This window comes from Pseudonaja textilis, chromosome 1 (assembly GCF_049901715.1).
Source record: "Pseudonaja textilis isolate UNSWEBS1 chromosome 1, rPseTex1.2, whole genome shotgun sequence".
Classification (NCBI taxonomy): Eukaryota; Metazoa; Chordata; class Lepidosauria; order Squamata; family Elapidae; genus Pseudonaja; species Pseudonaja textilis.
Window position 1 is genome coordinate 146525260 of NC_141990.1, and position 20122 is coordinate 146545381.

Consider the following 20122-nt stretch of genomic DNA (forward strand, 5'->3'; position numbering starts at 1 on the left):
ACTTTCATTAGTCCGATTTTTTTTCTGCCCAAGTTTGAGAAAGCTGCATCTCACCTTCTCTTATCAAACTAAGTTTACATCAAGTCCCCTTTAAGGCTAATTTACACTGATAGTGGGAAAGAATTGTAGTCATCTTATGAGTGAGAAGTAGTAATTAGTCTTTTATAAAATGCAAGAATGCATGAAGATGAACATTTGACTCCGTTCTTACATAAATCCATGTGTAAACTGCATGACCCTTTAAAGCCCCACTTTTATTCTTCATAATTTAAAAAAAATCCCAGGGATAGCTTTTGGCTTATTCTCCTTCTACTGTTCATCTTATAAACTGAGCTTTTATTGGATTATTTGGGGGGAAGACTAATTGTTTTTATTTCTCCCCTTCTAGCTGGATGAAATTGGCATTTCTGACTAACACTAATGGCAAAATTCCAGTTAGAAGGTAAGTGTATTGTGAGCTTCAAGTGTGGGGTTATGTAGGAATTATGCATGGTTGTGAAATTTAAATGAGTAACAATCACAAGTCAGAAAGCCCATTAGAAGCAATATTAGTTTAGTAGTCTGCTGATCGAGGTAAAGGGATGCTGTAATCTGTGCCTAGGATCTATGCTTCAACAATATTTTCTGATCGGATGTTGTTCTCAAGTGAATAGTGAAATAAATAGTGGTGATAGCGTATAGCTTTGCTAGAGAAACCTCCTTTATTTTGGGGATAGAATTGAAAATTAATAGACATAGCATAATCATTTAGCCCTCTTAAAACAGTTTGCTAGAATTAAGAAATTATTAATCCTCTATATTCAGAAGAAGGATAGGCAACCTATGTTTAAATTACAAATCTAACATCCTTTTTTATTTTCCATGCTGGCTGTTTAGCATCCAGGTGTTTAGCCCTGTTGTAGAGTTAAGCATTGCAATTTTTTTAAGTTATGTCTCAAAGGAATTATCACTGCTGGTTAATCTAAGTGCAAAGGTATAGGAGGAATAACAAAAATAAGTTGATCACTGTTGCTCAAAGGGGAATGGGGCTTAAGCAGCAACCAGGCTCTGGCCCATGGTTGCTGCTTATTACATGATTGTAATAAGGCTAAAGCAAATAACTGCCATTGTTATCATTAGACCATATATTCAGCATCAGCGAACTAGATTATGTTTACTCTAGTTCTAGTGTTTATAAACAAAAGAACAAATTCTGAACTATATGGAGAATAGGCATCACTGTAAAAATCTCTTTAGAGTAAAAAGTTGACTCGTCAAAAAACAGCTGAGAAAGCGTTCATTCACATTGAAAGAAATGTGAAGTGAGATAGGCCAAGAATTAAGTTTAAAGCATGATGTGAGAAGGTCACACCCATATTAGCAATGGTTGACTAATAATGCTACATATGACATTCCTGTGTTCATGTTAAAATTCTTGATCAGCGGGGATTTCTCTAGAGAAGTAAAGACTGTATGATAACACAAAAACAGAGAGGAAGAACATGCTGTGACAGCAGTTGTCAAAGTTTGAAAAGAAAAAACCCCAAAGGAAATATTTCATTTACACTAAAACCAAAATGTGGGAATAATTAGCCAAAAAAATCATAAAGGATGCTTGAAAGCTTTGTTTCTCAGCTTTCTTTCAGAAGGGTAAGTGGCAACAGTCTCCCGGCCTTCAGCGCCTAAAATAAACTCCACTAGGAACCTCTGTGTGGGGACACAAGCTTCGAATTATAGTCTTTCCTCAAACTTCAATTTTCTCATAATGTTTTTGGATTTAATTGTATCTAACATATGTAGGTATAGCTTTCTATATTAATATCTTCCCTTGTTATCCCTGGTTTATGAATATTCACACTCACTCAAAACTACACATTAGATATATGGTAACGGATGTGAAAATTGGATAATGGAATTGTTTATTTATTCAAATAGAAGTGTAATGCTCTTGAAGAGATACTTTACACTGTCAATACAGAAAATCATTAATGAACTATTGTCATCTCAGTAGAGGATGTGTGATGCAGCTCTGATTATGAGATTGCCAAAGCTTTGGAATAATTTAATTCTCCTTTTCTCCTCCTAGCATTACCAGAACGTTTGCGTCAGGTAAAACTGAAAAAGTGATATTTCAGGCACTTAAAGAATTGGGTCTTCCCAGTGGAAAGGTATTTAAATTTAATTTTCAAGAATTAAGGGTTTCAAGATGGGTGTTACAAGCCTAAAACAGTTAATAGTTGCAGTTGATTATTCAGCATCAAAAATAATTCATAAGCAGTTTGTCCATTGTTAACTTCTATGCTAATTATAATTAGAATATTTTAATGCAGTAACTATATACTACACACATAAAATAATGTACACTATTATTGCGATTATAGAGAACTATTTCCAGATATTTTTTTTTGTCAAATAACTGATTTATTTGCTTCCATCCATAATGAACATGTTGTAAATTCTTCCATTGCTAAGTCAGTGCTTATCCAACCTGGTACATATTAAGCTTTATTTTACTTTCAGAATGATGAAATAGAGCCTTCAGCATTTACTTTTGAGAAGTTTTATGAGCTAACTCAAAAAATATGCCCTCGTACCGATATAGAGGAGCTTTTTAGAAAAATGTAAGTTACTCTACATAATAAACTTAATTTTAATATTACTTAATCTGAAGATAATGCTATCAGAAGTCAGATTCCTTCTCCAAAGGTTTAACTCAATTGAATGTTCTGATACAGGATCTTCTGATTTAAAGAAACCCTTTCTGTTTTTAAATTGGCTTTACTAACCTGTAATATTAACTTGCTATTATAAGGTTATTAACACAATATATGAACTAATTAGGTTAAGAAAGTCTTAACATCTGAGGTTTCATGCACTAAGTTATTAATGTGGAAGACTTACATGTTGAATTTGCTTCTTTCTTTAATCTGTTAAATGGGGGCATAGAGAGGGGAGCTGTTTTGTAACAAGCACAGTCAATATCACTTATAAGTACTCATTTTGAAAATACAGCTTAGGTCTGTTGAAGAATATTAGATCAATGTTGGGAATGTAAAAAAATGTCAACATGTAAATCATACCTGCTGTAGGATCTTATATGAAAACTTACATTTTTTTTCTAATAAATTTCTTTTCAGCAATGGAGACAAAACAGATTATTTAACGGTAGACCAATTAGTGAGCTTTCTAAACGAAGTAAGCTTTTTCATACATTAACTACCTTACAAGTCTGTCTGCAGTGGCTTGCTTCTCCCAGTCGTACATTGCATGATCCATGCTATCATTCCCTATGCTTCTGATCTGCTGGTCTTTCCATTTCAGCTGGACAGCAGGTGCAAAAATCAGCTCCAACTTGATGCATTCTCCCGTTCTCTTTTTGTCGGCTTTGCAACTTGCTCGCATCGGTTATTTGCAGTATTGTGTAGATGCTCTGTGTGTGGTTGTATTGTTCCTAATTTGTATGTTGTTTTAACCAAATGATTTGAAATCTTTTTATGCTTAGGAATTTAGTCCTTCTAAATATTGAGGAGGTGGTGGCAGGGAAATTGGGCTTCTCTCTGTAGTAACTTAAATGTTTCATTTCAACTGTTTTCCTAAGGTTTACATGTTACATGGCTGTCTTCAGAATGCTTGCATTTCTATTATAGGTAGTATGTCAGTGATATGAAGTTCATTAGGTGTTACATATGCATTACCAAAATACACAGTATTTTTTTAAATTAGATGCTCAATGGAGAATTCTTTGTGGTAGGATTTTTAAATTATTTTTATTAAACGGTTGACATCCAGTATTTCATTATTTAGTTGTGTATATTGTATGAACAACATTGGTTTTTTTTAATAATGTGCGTAAACCAGTTGTTTCAATTGGCTTGATTAGACATTTCTTCAATGTTCCTTGACAGCGCAAAGTAGCCTAATAAAGCTCCTTCAGGTTTCTTTCCTGGGTATGAAATTTAAGAAATCAGCACTGGTGAGAATTCATGCCACTATCAACAAATGCCCTCTGGCTGTTATCTTTTCCAAGTTCCTCTCATTTGGTGAGAGAAAAGAATTATCTCTCTATATAAAAGTGAAATACCAGTCACATGTCATCATAAAATCTCCAGAACCATAAAGCCTACAACCTTGAAATTTGGCATGTTATGTTCCTCTTGGCTTCTAGGTGCTCACTAAAAAAGGTTCTTTTCAAAATGACCATCAGGGCATTAGTATTTCCTATATTATTATTAACACGCTCTGATGCTAAAGAGCTCTACTCCCCCTTCCCACTAGAAAAGAAATCTGTTCCAAATGCAAAACACAAGCAGAGGAGAGGAGTTTCAGTTTTAGTTTCACAGCAACAATCAGCTTTAGTACAGAACAGCTCAGCTAAGCCACGCCCAGGCTCCTTGCTGTCTCCTCGATCACACAGCAAATACTGTTTTAGTCTCCAGCCCTCAACTCTCTCACACACTAACAGGACACTAGCCAGATGAATACCGATGGATGCTGGTAGGCAGAGGCGGATTCCCCCTCCCTCTTATTTTTCTCCCCAAAATCTAAGCCCGACTCAAACTAGTTTCACAATAGTCAGTTTATAATGCAATTCTGATGTATTTGATCTTATTTTTGTCTATCATGGGGTTACTCTGAGGAGACCACCCATTCTTGTTTAGAAGTCTCTCCCACACAAAGATTTTCCTAAGATTGGAAAATCTTCAGCAGCAAATTTATTTATTTATTTATTTATTTTCAAAATATTAGTTTTGAGGTTTGTATTTTTGTAAAATGCTTATCTTAAGAAAGGGAAAGGGAAACATCCAGATGGCAAAGAAGCAAAGAAGCACAGTAGCAATATAGCAAAATCTATATTTTTCTTTTGGTAGTATTGGTTAAATTTTCCTGCTGTACTACCTCGTACAGCAAGTGTTCAAATTGTGATGAAATTTTTCACAGTGATGAAACAGTAACTTCACAACCAATTCTCGCATGTACATCCATTGCAAGTCTATAAAGTGAAGGAAAGCTGAAGTAAGAACATAAGTTGCTGTTTCACTTATCCACTGCTTCACGTAAGCAACTGCTTCACTTAACAATCAAGTTGCTAGTCCCAGTTGTGGTTGCTAAACAAGAATTACCTATACAAATATGTCAGCGAAACTGGTTGTTTTCACTAAAAGCGAATTGGGAAATATCTTTGCTATCCTGTTACCAGCTTTTGCATTTTCTGATAGGAAAATGAAGATAAAACTGTTGCTTCTCTCATTTTCTCTGCAATATTTTGGCCCAGTTGCATAATTTTTATTAGGGATTGATCTAATTTGTCTTTGTACCAGTGCCTTACTAGCAATTTTATGAATGGATCATGAAGAACTCAGATTCATAAATTCATATCTCCAACCACATTGATCATTAGCACTGACAAAAGAAAGCAGGGTATATCAACTTACAGAATTTATTACCATAAATGTAGAGAGGGTCACTATCTTTCAGAGTGAATTACTGAAATGCATGAAGTAGGATTTGCATTAGTACTATGAGATACAACTACAGTTCTTAGTTCACATATTAGACATGATTTCTGAATATGGTTTGTTGAACAACTCATAGTTATTTATTTAATTGCAAATATGTAAGGGCACACAGAGTTACCAAATGAAATAAATATTTTTGTATATCCTGCTATGCCAGGAATAAGCTAAGTATTTTATTCCTTAGCATGATGACTGAAAGTCAGCCTCTGATAACTCAGTTGCTGATCGTAAGAGTTGCAGAACTCAAAAATACTTTTTTGACCATAGCTGGGAAAACACTGATAATTACACAGACCTTTCATTTGATCCATCAGAACTGGTGCAATTTAAATTTGAGGAATGAAAAGGTTGTTCAAATATGACACTATAAGAATCCAAGAGAAAGAGAAATTGTTTCCAGGTATTCAGATTCTACCTTTCTTTTTTCTAGAATTCTGCATTGTTCATTTGAAATACTATATATTAAGACTTCATATACTTCAAATACTATATATATTAAGACTTCATATATAATGTAAAGAACAGGTAGATTGTTAATATGTATTGAAACCTCCTTTGTTTTGGCACTGATTTTGGATATTGTACTGAAACTCACGTTGCAAAGCTATTCACTGTACATGTTGGAGAATATGGTTTTGTGGTTGGGTTGTGAAGTTGCATCCTCTTTTTCAATAATGCTTGCATTAAATAATGCTTGCATCTAACAGCTTTTATATTTCATTAGTTTTAGGTTGTCTATTAAATAGCTGACTAGTTTTAGTATAACTATCCTGTATAGTGGATTAAATTAAAATAGTTCATCATACATTTATGGTATTTGGAGCATAGATTAAGAGATTATGATTTGTAATATATGATTGCATTTTTAGTAGTTGTGGAGCAGACAAAGAATGTTTTCAATAGAAAGAAAAGTCATTTATTTGCTTTACATTGGCTATTGCTAGATGTTAAAGATAATACCCACAATATTTTAGGAATTCCTTCAGATGTTCCATGTAGCATATTGGCAAGGGAAAAAAGTGTTGTCTGACAACATAGGAGCTCTATATTTCATCTTTAAATCTCTTTATTTTTAAGTCCCCAATGAGAAAGGCTCATCTACACAGAAGGATTTATTTTGCTTGCATCTGGATGTATGTTATTTATAACAGCAGATCAAGCAGGAACTGTAGGCCACTCAAGGATATGCAGCTAAGGCAGAATATCAGCAGATAGCCAGAATCTTCAAAGACAGCAAAGGCTCAGAACGAACAAAGACTTGCAACAAAAGTCAAAGATAATAAAAAAAAGTTGCTTCCAACATATAAATAACAAGAAAAAAATCAAGGAAACAGTCGGTCCACTAAAGAGAGAAGATGGCAAGGAAGTAACAGGCAACAGAGAGAAAGCAGTACTGCTTAACTCATTCTTTGCATCCATCTTCACACAAAAAGAAACTATAGCACAACCCACCAAAAACATAACTGTAAAAGACAGCTATCTATTTTCCTTCCTTCCTTCCTTCCTTCCTTCCTTCCTTCCTTCCTTCCTTCCTTCCTTCCTTCCTTCCTTCCTTCCTTCCTTCCATCCATCCATCCATCCATCCATCCATCCTTCCATCCATCCATCCATCCTGTATAGCTGCTCATCTCATGGTAATGAATCTGAATGGGTGTACAAACAATAAAACATGCAAGAAAAAAAATCCAAACAATAAATGTCCAGGGTCTCAAAAATCATTCCAATCACAAAAAAATAATTTTAAAAGTCAATCAATGAACTTGTTATTCAGTTGTGTGGCCCAAATGCCAGAGGGCACACTCAGTTTTAAATGCTGATTGAGCCATGGCCATTTGGATCCCTTTAGATACTACTTGAACAAAAGGAAACTCAACTCACATAAAGTAAATGATGAATGATGAACTGATCTAGAATTTAGTAAAATGGAACCAATAAAATATTGCATGGAAGGCATTTCATTACTATGATGAATGTGGTAACTACGTATTTTATGCTTATTTAAGTATGCTACAGATAGCAAGGACTAAATTGTTTTAATTACTAAAACCAAAAAAGAATAAGGGTGCTGACAATCTATATAGTACTAACAAATGTTGTTTCCATAACCTTTAACTGGACAAAATGATGCATCACTGTTGTGGTTAGCTGGCAGCAGACGGCTGAGGAGAGCGAGGACTCAGATGAGGGGCCAGGACCATTAGGGAGTGGACTGTTGCCTTCAGAGATTGTGGGGGCTGGCAGCAGCGATGAGGAGGTTCCCAAGGAACCTGTGCCAAGTGCACATGCGCACAGGGTTGCTCTCAGGAAAGAGCAGTTGCAGCAGCACGGGCAACTCGGGAGTAAGGCTGCAAGGTAATGGCCCCTCCTTCAAGAAGATAAAAGGCAGCTGTGCGGTGAATGTTCCTTGTAGGAAACAAAGACGTTTTGAAACTCAGCTTCGTGGACATTATAGTTGGTATTTGAAGACTGTTGTAAACTATTTCTTATCTGTTGTTTTTTGGCAGTCTTGCAAAAACTTGGCAAGGCTCTTTCTTGTCGGAGCTAATTTGTTGGAAGCAGCCTTTTATCTGTGAAGAAACAGAATTCTTAGCTGAAACATTAAAAGGTTGTGCTGCTGCCTTTGTCTTGTGTTTGCTCTCTTTGAACCAGGTTTGGGTCACAAAAATCACAGAGCAACAATTTTTGAACCAAGGTATCTCAAATGGGCTAATTTACAGAATGTATCCAGATCTGGGACCCATGAGTCCCATGGAATTGAACTTTGACAAATTTTATAAAACAGTTCTATGACATACAAAATGTCATAGAATATAAAACATTCAACATGGGCTGATACCTGTCTGTCTGTATCTAAAATTTTCCAATGAAGGCAGTACATTAGATGTTTTGTCGTTGTTGAAGGCATTGGGGAAATCTGCTAAGGAAATATCTCTGAAAGGTTGACGCAGCAGGTCACCAGTTGTTTAGAGTATTGCATTAATTGCAAAAAGTGATTGATCAACTAACAGATCCCACCTCCCCCCCATTCTGCTCCCTCCCCATTTTTAATTGGATCATAATGTTTGGTTTGTTTTAATTTATGTTGTGTGTGTCTGTGTGTGTATGTGTATAGATGAGAGAGAGAGATAGGTAGAGAGAGAGAGAGATCACTTATGATTGTAAGCCACCCAGAGCTCTTCTGTGATAAGATGGGCAGCCAATGAATTTTGTAAATAAATAAATAGAACCATTATATATCAATTGCTAAATAATATAGAAATTGATTTTGAGTCAGGTATTTCAAACAATAAAGGATATAATCTTTAACAAAATAATTTGTTTATTGTTATATGAGACACTTATCATTTTTTATTCAGACAGGAGTGATAAATATTGGTGATATAGTTCCAAGTTTCTGCACACTTATTAGTTTAGAAGTAAATTAACTGAAGCTATTTATTGAATGCCAAGAATTCTTTAAACATTCATTACCACCTGTCCTGCACAATTTCATTTTTCTTTATATATTTCCTCTTCATATATAAATAGTCATATTTTAATACATAATTACCCAAATATGGAAATTTCAAAAGCATATTATTTCAAGGCTGAGATAGGAATATTTTATTAATGAAGTATGATGTGGGCAGTAATGTAGATAAATGATTCTTATTGTTTCTTTGTGAACATTTGTAGTCATTTTTACTAACATACCATTAGAGCACAGAATTATAATGAACATTAAATAAAATTAATTTACTTGTAAAAATGTAACTCTTAAAAAAAGATCAAGAAAAAAAGTAGAAGTCTAATTGACTTTAAAAACAAGCCCCTCCTGAATATTGCACTGATGAAGGATTTGTAGAAACAAAGCAACATGTAGTAATTTTCATCAGTCTTGTTTTTTCTTACCTTAGCATCAACGAGATCCTCGGCTGAATGAAATTTTATTTCCATTCTTTGATCCTAAAAGAGCGATGCAGATAATTGAAATATATGAACCAGATGAAGATTTGAAAAAGAAAGGTAAAAAGAAGATGTGGATGTCAATCATTTCTGTTAGAAAGTTCAACTTGCTTGTTGTCAGTACATCCTATGTACTCAGTACATAGGCCATCTTAACTGTTGTTTCATTGGAGATAACATTGTAAAATGAGGACCCAGATTGTTGGAGCAATATTCTTATATTTCAAACTGCTCATAGAGTGCTGTAAAGCACTGTAGAATGGTGTATGAGCTATTGCTATACTTCAGGGTGTTTGCGTGGACTTCAATTCCCCAACCAGCCACATGTCTTGAAGTTGCCACGGTTGAGAAACACAATATACTTTGTCCAGCTTTCAAAAGTGTCTGTGATGCATTCAATTAGGCTATTGTTTTGCTGCCTGCACTGACTGTCAGTATACTGTGTTTCCAATCTCCATATAAAGTGCTGGTCTAGCTCTAACCTTTAAAGTTCTAAATGGCTTGTGATGCTAAACAGTAGTTTCATCCTGTATTGCAGATAACCCTCTTAAGCAAAGGGATAGATTGATTTGATTTCCAAACTGACTTTTATTTCTATAACTGATCAAACATTTCTTGGCTAGGGGTTTTTTCCTTAAAAATAGAGGCAAGTGGAGATGGACTGGTTCGTCCCATAATCCTGGGGCGTCCTATATGTATCTTGCCTCTTTAAATGGGAAATCTGTTTTTGAGTAACTCTCTTTTAGAATCTGGTTCTATTTCAAGGAAAGGCTGGGTACCCTTTATAACACAACCAGGAATCAAGAAACCCTCCGCTTGTCTTCCTCATCAAATTGCCATCTCAGATTAACGGAATGAACAAGGAGCCCAACTTTATAATAATGATAAAGCCTGCATTCTAACATTGCGTATTGTTCATTTCAGGTGCCATGTCAAGTGATGGGTTTTGTAGGTACTTAATGTCAGATGAGAATGCTCCTGTCTTCCTAGACCGTTTAGAGCTCTATCAAGAAATGGAACACCCTCTGGCTCACTATTTTATTAGCTCTTCCCACAACACATATCTCACGGGAAGGCAGTTTGGTGGAAAGTCATCAGTAGAGATGTACAGACAAGTCCTCTTGGCTGGATGCAGGTGAGATGTGCTTGATGGTGGCTTAAGTGAATATTATCAAGGGAGGCTAAAATTCTTAATTCAATAAATTTAATTTTCCATCAGATTTGATGGGTGAGGGAATCTGCATGCCTATATGTATAAGTATATGTCTGTAAACATACACACATATTTAACAAACTTGGTATAAATATTGAAAACCTATTAATAGGGTTTCTAGAAATATGTCTCAATATCTTGAAAGAAATTATGGGACAAAAAAAGCACAATAAAGATTCGTTTTTTTAAAAAAAGCAATCTGAATACTGATTCCTTTGATTACAGATTGCCAGCAAATAATAAGTTATAATGGGGTAACATGTATTTCATTTATGTACATATAAACTATTTTAATTTCTGCAGAAGTAAGTCTGATGAAATTGCAAGTCCAGCTAAGAAAATAGATTTGCATTTCTTAATCCTTTTCTTTCAGATGATGTGCAAAATTATAGCATATTTAAAATGACTGTGTTTACCAATTAGAGTGGAACTATATTGTTCTTGACTGCTGTGACTACTCTCTTCCATCTTTCTTTCTCTTTGACTTCTAGGTGTATTGAACTTGACTGCTGGGATGGAAAAGGTGAAGATCAAGAACCAATAATAACACATGGAAAGGCCATGTGTACAGATATTCTCTTCAAGGTAACCATTTCCTACGTGATTTTTATTTTCTTGTAGAATTGCCACAGATTCAGCTGCAAACATCCTCTTCAATATTTTTTTTAAAATCCAGGCTAAATCTTCTCTTGCTCCCCCATGATAACATTGCTCATGTTTGAAATATTATTTGTTCTACAGTGTAAAATTCATTGCAATTCTGTTAGGTTTGACATTATTCTTGCTTGTCAATGAAAAAGGAAGATAAAAACACCTTCTCTGAATAAGAAATATTTAGCCTAGGTAGGCCAATATGGATCAAAACATTAGTGACATGCCATCATCTGCTTTCTCCATGTTTCATATTGAATATTCAGATGTCTTGCCTCTTGACACTTATTTCAACATTGGTGGTAGTATATTTCCGTACTGTATTTGAGAGCAACAATTGCTTATGTAGCAGAAGGCAGGCATTAAATCCAGTAGTGGTGTGAAAGCTCAGTAAAGCTCTGGGAGATCCACCATGGTCTTCTGGCATCTTTTATCTGAGATGGCTGCTTTCCCTGGCCTAATGACAGGGCTGGCCTGAACACCATACCTCAACCACGTTCAGAAATATGGAGAATTTTGTGAAACATGACACCCAGTTTTTATAATGCAGAGCACCAGCGAAAAGATTAAGCTCTTACTTTCTCTCTAAACGTTTGTACTATATGTGCACATTCATGTTGAATGAGGCATTTCTCCTGTTTTTTGCTACACTCAAGAATGCAGCTGAGTTTATTTTGCAATGTACACAAAACTACTTTGCTGTATTTTTAAAGGATGTGATTCAAGCCATTAAGGAAACAGCCTTTGTAACATCTGAATATCCTGTCATCTTGTCCTTTGAAAATCACTGCAGGTATGTTATGAAGTGATAAAGATCTTTTATACTGTATTTAATTGGTGAAGAGAAAGGGAATTTATGTTAAAATTCGAAGAAGGAACACAATTACTAATAAAGTAGTTCTAGTCACTGATAAATTTGAACTCACTCTTAACTTTTTTCTGCCATTAAAAAAGGTTGTGTAACTTGTTTTACCATATAACTGAACTGTATTAAACATATAACTTTTAAATTGTAACGTGATAAAAATCTAATGCAGTTGAAAGACATTACATATTTTAATTTCTGTTCAGTTTTATATTTTTGATTGATTAACAATACTACTTCTTTTCCAGCAAATACCAACAATACAAAATGTCAAAATACTGTGAAGATATTTTTGGAGATCTTCTCTTAAAGCACCCACTAGAAACACATCCAGTAAGAGTCTCTTCCAACTGTTATGTTTAAGTATTCTTGTGGAAATGTTTGGAAATTTGACGGTAAGAGTGATACACTCACAGTGACTGGCATGAGAGAGACTTTGAATTCTATTGCTGGTGGGTTTTTTTGGCAGAGCTCAGAGTTTCTGATTTTCTGATCAGGTTTCAGGTGACATCTACCGTTTCGTAACCCAAACTCCTTTGCTTTGTCAGCATTTCATATTTGAAACTCATCATTCCCAGATATTTATAGAAGCCCTCGTTATAAAATAGTGCTTCAGGGAATACCTATTTTTACACGTGTTTTTCAATTATCAGTGGTATTTTAGAGCAGACTATCTCTTCCTGTGTAATGTTCAAAACCCAGTTTTGATGCAGGTGGGGAGGGCAAGTATGTCCTCTGTATGTTTTCACTGGTAGTTATTGTAAGTTTATCCTTTCTCATAGACCTTAATAAATCTTTCTAGTTTGATTTTTCCAAATTTCTCACTTTTCCCATCTTAAAAGTAATCTGTTCTGTTTTTCCAATGCTTTGCAATTTTTTAGAAGGAAGTTCGTGCAGAAAGGCAAATTTCATTTAAAACATTTTTGCATATTTTGCCTCATATATGCAGTTTTGTTCATTGCTTAATATGTTGTCACATATTCACACACATTTTTAAGGCATTCAGTTATAGCATCAACTAAAATAAACAGCAAAAATGCCTTATTTTCACCTCTTTAAGTGTTCGTTTGTGGGAATGCCTGTGATTGATCCACATGATACTTAAGTGCTAAAATCTCTGGCACTTAGCCAAGACTGGATGCAACCTAATCCCAAAAAATTCCCAAAGTTTTTATTTTATTTATGCATTTTTAATTCAAAGCAGTTTTATTTTAGTTAGTCATTTGGAAAACTGCTAGGGTGTACATGAGACCTGAAGTATAATAAACCTAAGTTGTCAAATGCAAGAAGATAATTTCCTAGGTGTCTTACATTATCCAGTTTTAAAGGGAGGAATGTATTTCTATCAGGCATTCTGCAAGTCCCAAATGACTGTTCTTCCTTTAGGTGTCTCCATGTGTGCATAATTGCCACCACCATAATAATTGTGAGGAAAGCAGGAACAAAAGGCAGCAGGGGAGTGTATTTCCTAATTATGCCTTTTTTTTGCCTTTCAGCTCGAACCAGGAAGGTCCTTGCCCGCTCCAAATGATCTAAGAAAAAAGATTCTTATTAAAAACAAAAGGTTGAAACCAGAAGTGGAAAAAAGTAAGTCAAGTGCATTTAAAACGCATAATGTCTAAATGAAAAAGCACTACTGCTTAAATTGTGTACTGGTAACCTCCATTGTTTTCTAATAATAGCACTTCGCTGCACTGAGAACTATTTGTGAAATCTTGAAAGGGCATCTTTCAGAGAATCCTACATTTTAGGGTCAAAGTTTTTGCTTTTACCTTACTATCACTAGATGTATCGAGGTGTTTTTGCTTTTAGTAAATGTGATCATTATGCTTATTGGCAAGGTTGAAAGTTAGAATCCCAATTCCTCTAGAGGAAAGTTGCTGTAGCCTATTTTGTATATTTATAAAATGTATATGCCTGCCCATCTTACATATATAACTCTCATTGGAGAAAATCCAATTTACTTTAGTGCACTAAATTAAAACTTCCATAAACAAAGCAAACACTCTTGACACTTATTTCAACATTGGTGGTAGGGTATTTCCGTACTGTATTTGAGAGCAACAATTGCTTATGTAGCAGAAGGCAGGCATTATATCCAGTAGTGGTGTGAAAGTTCAGTAAAGCTCTGGGAGATCCACCATGGTCTTCTGGCATCTTTTATCTGAGATGGCTGCTTTCCCTGGCCTAATGACAGGGCTGGCCTGAACAGCCCGGCATAATAATAATAATAATAATAATAATAATAATAATAATAATAATAATAATAATAATAATAATAATAATAATAATAGTAGTAGTAGTAGTAGGCCTCCCCAAAAAGCACTAAGTCAATTCTGAGTCCCGACAAAAACCTCTTTTATTACATTAATGTGAATTTATTTCATTCAGTCAGCTAATGACTTGGCAAACAGTCTTGCAAAGATGTACTAATTAGCTCAGACCTTTATCAATCCTGGAATGCTGCCCGGTAAAATTCCACACTCAGTGCTGACAGGGAAGGGCTGGGTTATACAGACAAATCTTCGCAAGGCTGGAATGAACGAATGAGCGAGTTGTTTCCTGCAAAAGCCCCCTCCCTTTTGCTTCTCTTTTAATCCTGATAAGAGGGGCCATTCATCGTCCACCTGTGGTCTTACTCCCACATTGACCTGAGTTCTTAATTGTGTCTTCCTTTTGGCAGTTCTGCGCATGCGCAGGCTGGGAACCTGTTCCAGCTTTCCCGCCTCATTACTGTCTGAGCCCGAAGGCAGCTGATGACTGCCAGCCTGCCCTGGCCCCATCTCTGCTTCTGATGTAGAGCCCTCATCCGAGCCTTCCTCAGCCTTCCTCTCCATGAATGGCCTGGGCTGCTCCCCAACCTCCTCACTACTATCCGACTCTGCTGCCAGTTCTGCCAGCCCCCCGCAGGCCGCAACATACAGAGACTGAAATAACAAACTCAAACCACAGACCATACTTATACTGAACTCATCCAGCATCTTGGCCTGACATCTGGGGAAAAGCCAAGTCTTCATTGGAGGACAAAAGAGCCTCCAGTCCTTAGGGGAACGCTGCTCCATAGGATAGGTGCCACCACAAAAAAAGCATATCTCTAGGCCTGTAAGAAAACACTGACCTTCTAATACTGTTAGATGAATTGGCCATTCAGTTAACGCATTGTCAACTTTTTAAATAAAGTGTGAAAAATAGTCATGTCACTTTTTTAGTGCCATTGTAACTTTGAACAATCATTAAACGAATAGTTCAAGGACTACCCGTACTCTATGTTTGCAGTTCTTACACTAAAGCTTATCAGTGGGTCTTTGCAACAGAGGGCTTTGTTTCTCAGCCAACTGTCTCAGGTTTGGGCTGAGAGAACTTATTGCAGGTTTGGGCTGAGAAAAAGTGAGTGACCCAAGGCCACCTAGCTGGATTTCATGCCTGAGAGAGGAGTAGAACTTTCTGCTTCTAGTCTATAGTAAGTCATTATGTTTTGTAGAAGGATTGCAATCCTGCACACCTGTGAATTGGCTATACTGATTATAACATTAATTAAAACCAGCTAAGTTTATGAATACTCCTCTTGACCTTTGATTCTTAGGATGACCCCAATTTATAGGTATAAAAGTCATTTTGACCATAAAAACATACATCTCAGGGGTGTCTCACTCAATTTCATTGAGGGCTGCATCAAGGCTGTGGTTGACCTTGGGGGGGATGGGTGGGCCTGGCTGACTGGGTGGGTGTGGCCAACTGGATGGCGTGGCCAGCTTGACGCCACTCCCCAAACTTCTGGCATGTTTCCTCTTTTCATTGGGTAGACCAGGCCAAAGCCACGCTGGCCAATGTTTCCTCTTCGCATTGGATAGATGGGGCTGAAACGACGTGGGTTGGCCCCTTACATTTTGTAGGATCCGGCCCACAGGCCTTGTGTTTGACACCCCTGCTATATCTGGTTTCTGCCATTAGGGAATTGCTATGTCTGTGCAATGCCATCAAGCAAAAAATAATACAATTATATGTTACAGGACCTTGTAACCCAGGTAAGAAGGGATCATATTGCCATACACATCAATTTCTTCTTGTATATGTACATTTTTGTGATTAGTCATGTGGCAGTAATTTTGAATGCAGTAACATACGATATTATTCCAATACCAGTAATGAGAAATATTGATCCTGTTATGGAATACATTGGAATTCAGTTCTTATGCAATCCTTCTAAACCAAGCCTTACCTGAATTATTTTCCATAATTAGATCATAAAATTGTGGGGGTTTTTTTTGTTTGGATGTGTACACATGTTTCTTTTAAATAGAACAGCTTGAAACTTTGAAAAGTATGATGGAAGCTGGTGAAACGGCTGCTCCTGTCAGCATCTTGGAAGATGATAATGAAGAGGAGATAGAATGTGGTAAAGTGACTTTTTTAAAAAACTTGTCATATTTTTCAGTTTGTCTTGCTGATGTTTGCAGTGTATCAGGTGATACCATGCTAGATTTGTGGCCTTAGAATGAATAGGGAATGATAGCCCCTTTATGACTTGTAGATTCCAATTTCCAGAATTCCTGAGCCAGCGTAGGACAGCTGGCTCAGGAATTCTGGGAGTTGAAGTCCACAAGTCATAAAAGGGTCACCATTCCCCATCTCGGCCTTAGAATGAGCCCTTTAACTTGACAGCTTATATTTATTGTTTTCTTATAGCAGTCACTTATACATTTATCTTTGGGTTCTGAATTTAAGATTATGTGCTGGAAGTACAGGCTGTAACAAGGGTCAACATCTGTAACACAGACATCATACCCCAGTGCCTCCCAAAGCTTTTTCTGTAGCCCTTGATCCCCTTCTCGGCTTCATGTTTGATAAATTACAACTGAACATAGTGGTTTTCAAGCTAGATAGGCTGAGAGCGGATGAATTGAAGGGAGGGAAACTGTTTGTGAAAAGTAGGGAATTGGCTTTAAAGTAAGTTATGAATGGAACAACTGAAATTTAACATTAGAAAACAAAATAAAACTGGGATTCATCCAGTTGCCAAGCCCTTAGTGAACTTAGTGAACAGTATACCATCTGTCCTCCTGTGAATTGTTCTCTACCTCCTATCAGTTAGCAAACTAATTACGGGTGGTTAATATATGAAGAGCTATGGGAGAAATGAACCTTTAATACAGAAGGTTAAATCATGTTTTCACTGTCATTGGATTAGAATGCACGAAGTGGAACATGATCTCCCTTAATGAAAGCTAATAGTTAAGGAACCTTTCTGTTGCCTTTGGTTTGATATTTTTGGTTTACTCCTTGGTTTCGTTTTGTTTTTTTGTTTTGGTAGTTTTTTTGATCACTTTATTCCCTTTTGTACTTTATTGCTGCATAGGGGAGCAAGAAGAGGAAGCACATCCAGAGTATAAATTTGGAAGTGAGCTTTCTGCAGATGACTTGAGCCAAAAAGAATCTGTAGCTAACCACATTAAAAAGGTAAGGCAGCTTTTTCCACATATATTTAATTAAAAGGGTAGAGACAGCCAAGAGAACAAGACCCACGATACACATTGTAAATTAAAAAATGTGTATGACATTTCAGAACTTAATTTTAAATAACAAGCAGTGTAGATTTATCCAAGTTATATTATATTCTGATATATCAGGAGTTGGTCCCCAGAAAATAGCATGCAGAGCATCCCGAATCATAAGTTACCTATCATTGTTTCTCAATAAAAGGCTGCATGTCAGTACCAGAAGATATTATACATATAATTTGAATTAAAGTTACAAAGGCAAGACGTGGTCTTTCTTCTTTGATAGTTGCTGGTGAAGGAGTAAAGTGCTAGGAGTTTATTGTCTCTTGAGTAGGGAATAATTTCTCACTGCTATTGGGAGGTGTAAAAAGCATGGAATGGGACCACTCGCCTTTGTCCCTGGTGAGTTGGCGGTGAGTTGACCATAGCATGTTGGCTGCGGCAAGTTGTCCTAGACCCTAAAAAGCAAGTGTCTGAAAAATAGCAAAAGAAACAATCTAAAGGGCCAAATTTAGTTATAATAGGAGACTATATAGAAGACTGGGAGAAAGAAGAAGTAATAATTCTGTCTGAGACTGGGACAGCTTCCTCTTCCATCTAAGGACCAGAGATTCTTTGTTAACGGAACATTCCATGGGGTATCTTATTTTGTTTTTCCTTGTAGAAGGCTCTTTGTTAACAGTATTCCAACACAAACACATCAAATTCTGCTTGCCCAGGAAAACATTTTAATTCTGAACTACTTTATAACTTTGCTCCTGCTGGAATTCTGGCGTGTTCCTTCTTATATAGATGTTTTCTGAGTTTTATCTGGGGAGCTGTCCAAGCAGAATATTTTCTTGTTGCCAGCTGGCTTTTTTCCAGGTTTTTTTTTTTAAACCCTCTTGGGTTGCTGGTTCAAAAGTTCTGAGTTGCTTTTTCTTGTTTCCTCTGGAATTTCAACTTTGATATAATTAAGATCCCCCTTATGTCATAGTATGTTTCTAGTTACTTAATGAGCTACTTCCCCCCATTTAGTCACTGTGTGTTTCATTGTAATCTGGGCTGACTGGTCCAATTATGTGGTAGGTAAGCAAAAAAGCATCTTGCAGTGGTACCCCAGGTTTTTCACCGTTAATATCAAAGATAGAATTGTATGTATGTTCAATATCCATTTCCTCAAAGTGCAGAACTCAATATTGAACAGTTTTAGAATCATGAAAATGGATTACATGGGGTATGAATTCAGTAAATCAGTTCCCTGAGCAAACAAGATTCCCTCACCCACCCACTAACAGGTCTTTTAAAATAATCACTGAGCAACTTTAGTTCATTTGTTTCAAATCCATTATCCAGACTGGACTCCTAACCACATTATAACTCCTGATCGAGGACTTCCTTTTCCCCCCCCTCCTTTCTGATCAGAAGGTCTTCGGTCTTCAACCATGTTGTTTTTCTATAGAAACGGAAACTGCATACAAACAGTGGAAAGGACATATTTAACAGACCTGCCCAAAGTATTCCTTCTCTTCGCATTTGAGTTTTGAGTGTGTGATTTTGCAACCACTTTGGATAATATCTATATTTTTCCCCATATAGGCTGTGGACGATTCTGAACAAGAAAACAATAAAAAGGTGACCCATGAGATATTTTTCATAGCTTCTGCATTTTTAGTTTTCTGTTTTTAATAAAACTGCTTTGTAAACTGTATTTTTACTGTGCTGCATCATTACCTCTTTATTTAGCTAGTATTAAGGATCCAGCATCTTTTTCTTTAGAGAGTAGACGAGCTTGTAACACCTGCCCTTACCTGCATTCCAACATAAAAGGTGCCTGGATGATGGAAGGCCTGCATGAGTTTGGTCTCTCAGCTATTTAGGCGTCTACATAGACATATAGCAATCAGTCTGGCTCCCCTTTCATTTCTCCATGTTCCTTTCTTCTTTTGCATTATTTTTCTTTTCCTTTGGGTGGAATTGCATGCAAAATGTTCTTCTGAAAATGCTTCACTTAGATCTCTCCCCCCCCGCCCCCCGCCCCCCAAATATTTCCCTCTTCTCCATATTTGTCTTCTCTTCCAACATTTTGACTCCTGGGCTTATTTCTCCCCCTCTTTTATGGAGTGGCGCCTGTTTTACAGAGATGGTTGAGTTTACAACTCTGGCGTCCTTTAACTAGCCTAGTAATAGGCCAGCATTATTGTCCTTGTTTTGCAAGAAAACACTGACCTTCTGCGGTCTGGATTTGTATCACTTCAAGGGACATAAAGGCATGCAGATACCTGATTGTGAACCAGGAGAAGTAGCTGGAAAAACTGCGATATAAAAATGCGAAAGCTTGCTTTTTCATTGTATATTTCACCTACCTAGAAGAATATGGGCTGATGAACAGATTTCAGTTTGTTTTATGAGCTTTGATCACTATCTGTTCCCTTGCAATATAAATATCACATGTATGCAATTATTCTTCTGACAG

General features: G+C 36.4%; 1 protein-coding gene across 12 annotated transcripts in view; it reads left to right on the forward strand.

Annotated features, from left to right (window-relative positions):
- The window catches only part of PLCB4 (phospholipase C beta 4), a 178961-nt gene that overhangs the window by 118661 nt on the left and 40178 nt on the right, over window positions 1–20122 (forward strand). For 9 of the 12 annotated variants that reach the window (XM_087918978.1, XM_087919038.1, XM_087918985.1 and 6 more), the window contains 13 exons: window positions 389–442; window positions 2066–2147; window positions 2500–2600; window positions 3117–3174; window positions 9392–9500; window positions 10365–10575; window positions 11145–11238; window positions 12018–12097; window positions 12418–12502; window positions 13666–13756; window positions 16470–16565; window positions 17526–17626; window positions 19246–19281. In XM_087918978.1, coding sequence (XP_087775104.1) covers window positions 389–442; window positions 2066–2147; window positions 2500–2600; window positions 3117–3174; window positions 9392–9500; window positions 10365–10575; window positions 11145–11238; window positions 12018–12097; window positions 12418–12502; window positions 13666–13756; window positions 16470–16565; window positions 17526–17626; window positions 19246–19281 — 1198 coding nt within the window. The remainder of the gene's footprint in view (window positions 1–388; window positions 443–2065; window positions 2148–2499; window positions 2601–3116; window positions 3175–9391; window positions 9501–10364; window positions 10576–11144; window positions 11239–12017; window positions 12098–12417; window positions 12503–13665; window positions 13757–16469; window positions 16566–17525; window positions 17627–19245; window positions 19282–20122) is intronic. The other 3 variants (XM_087919025.1, XM_087919045.1, XM_087919031.1) reach the window with 1 other exon arrangement.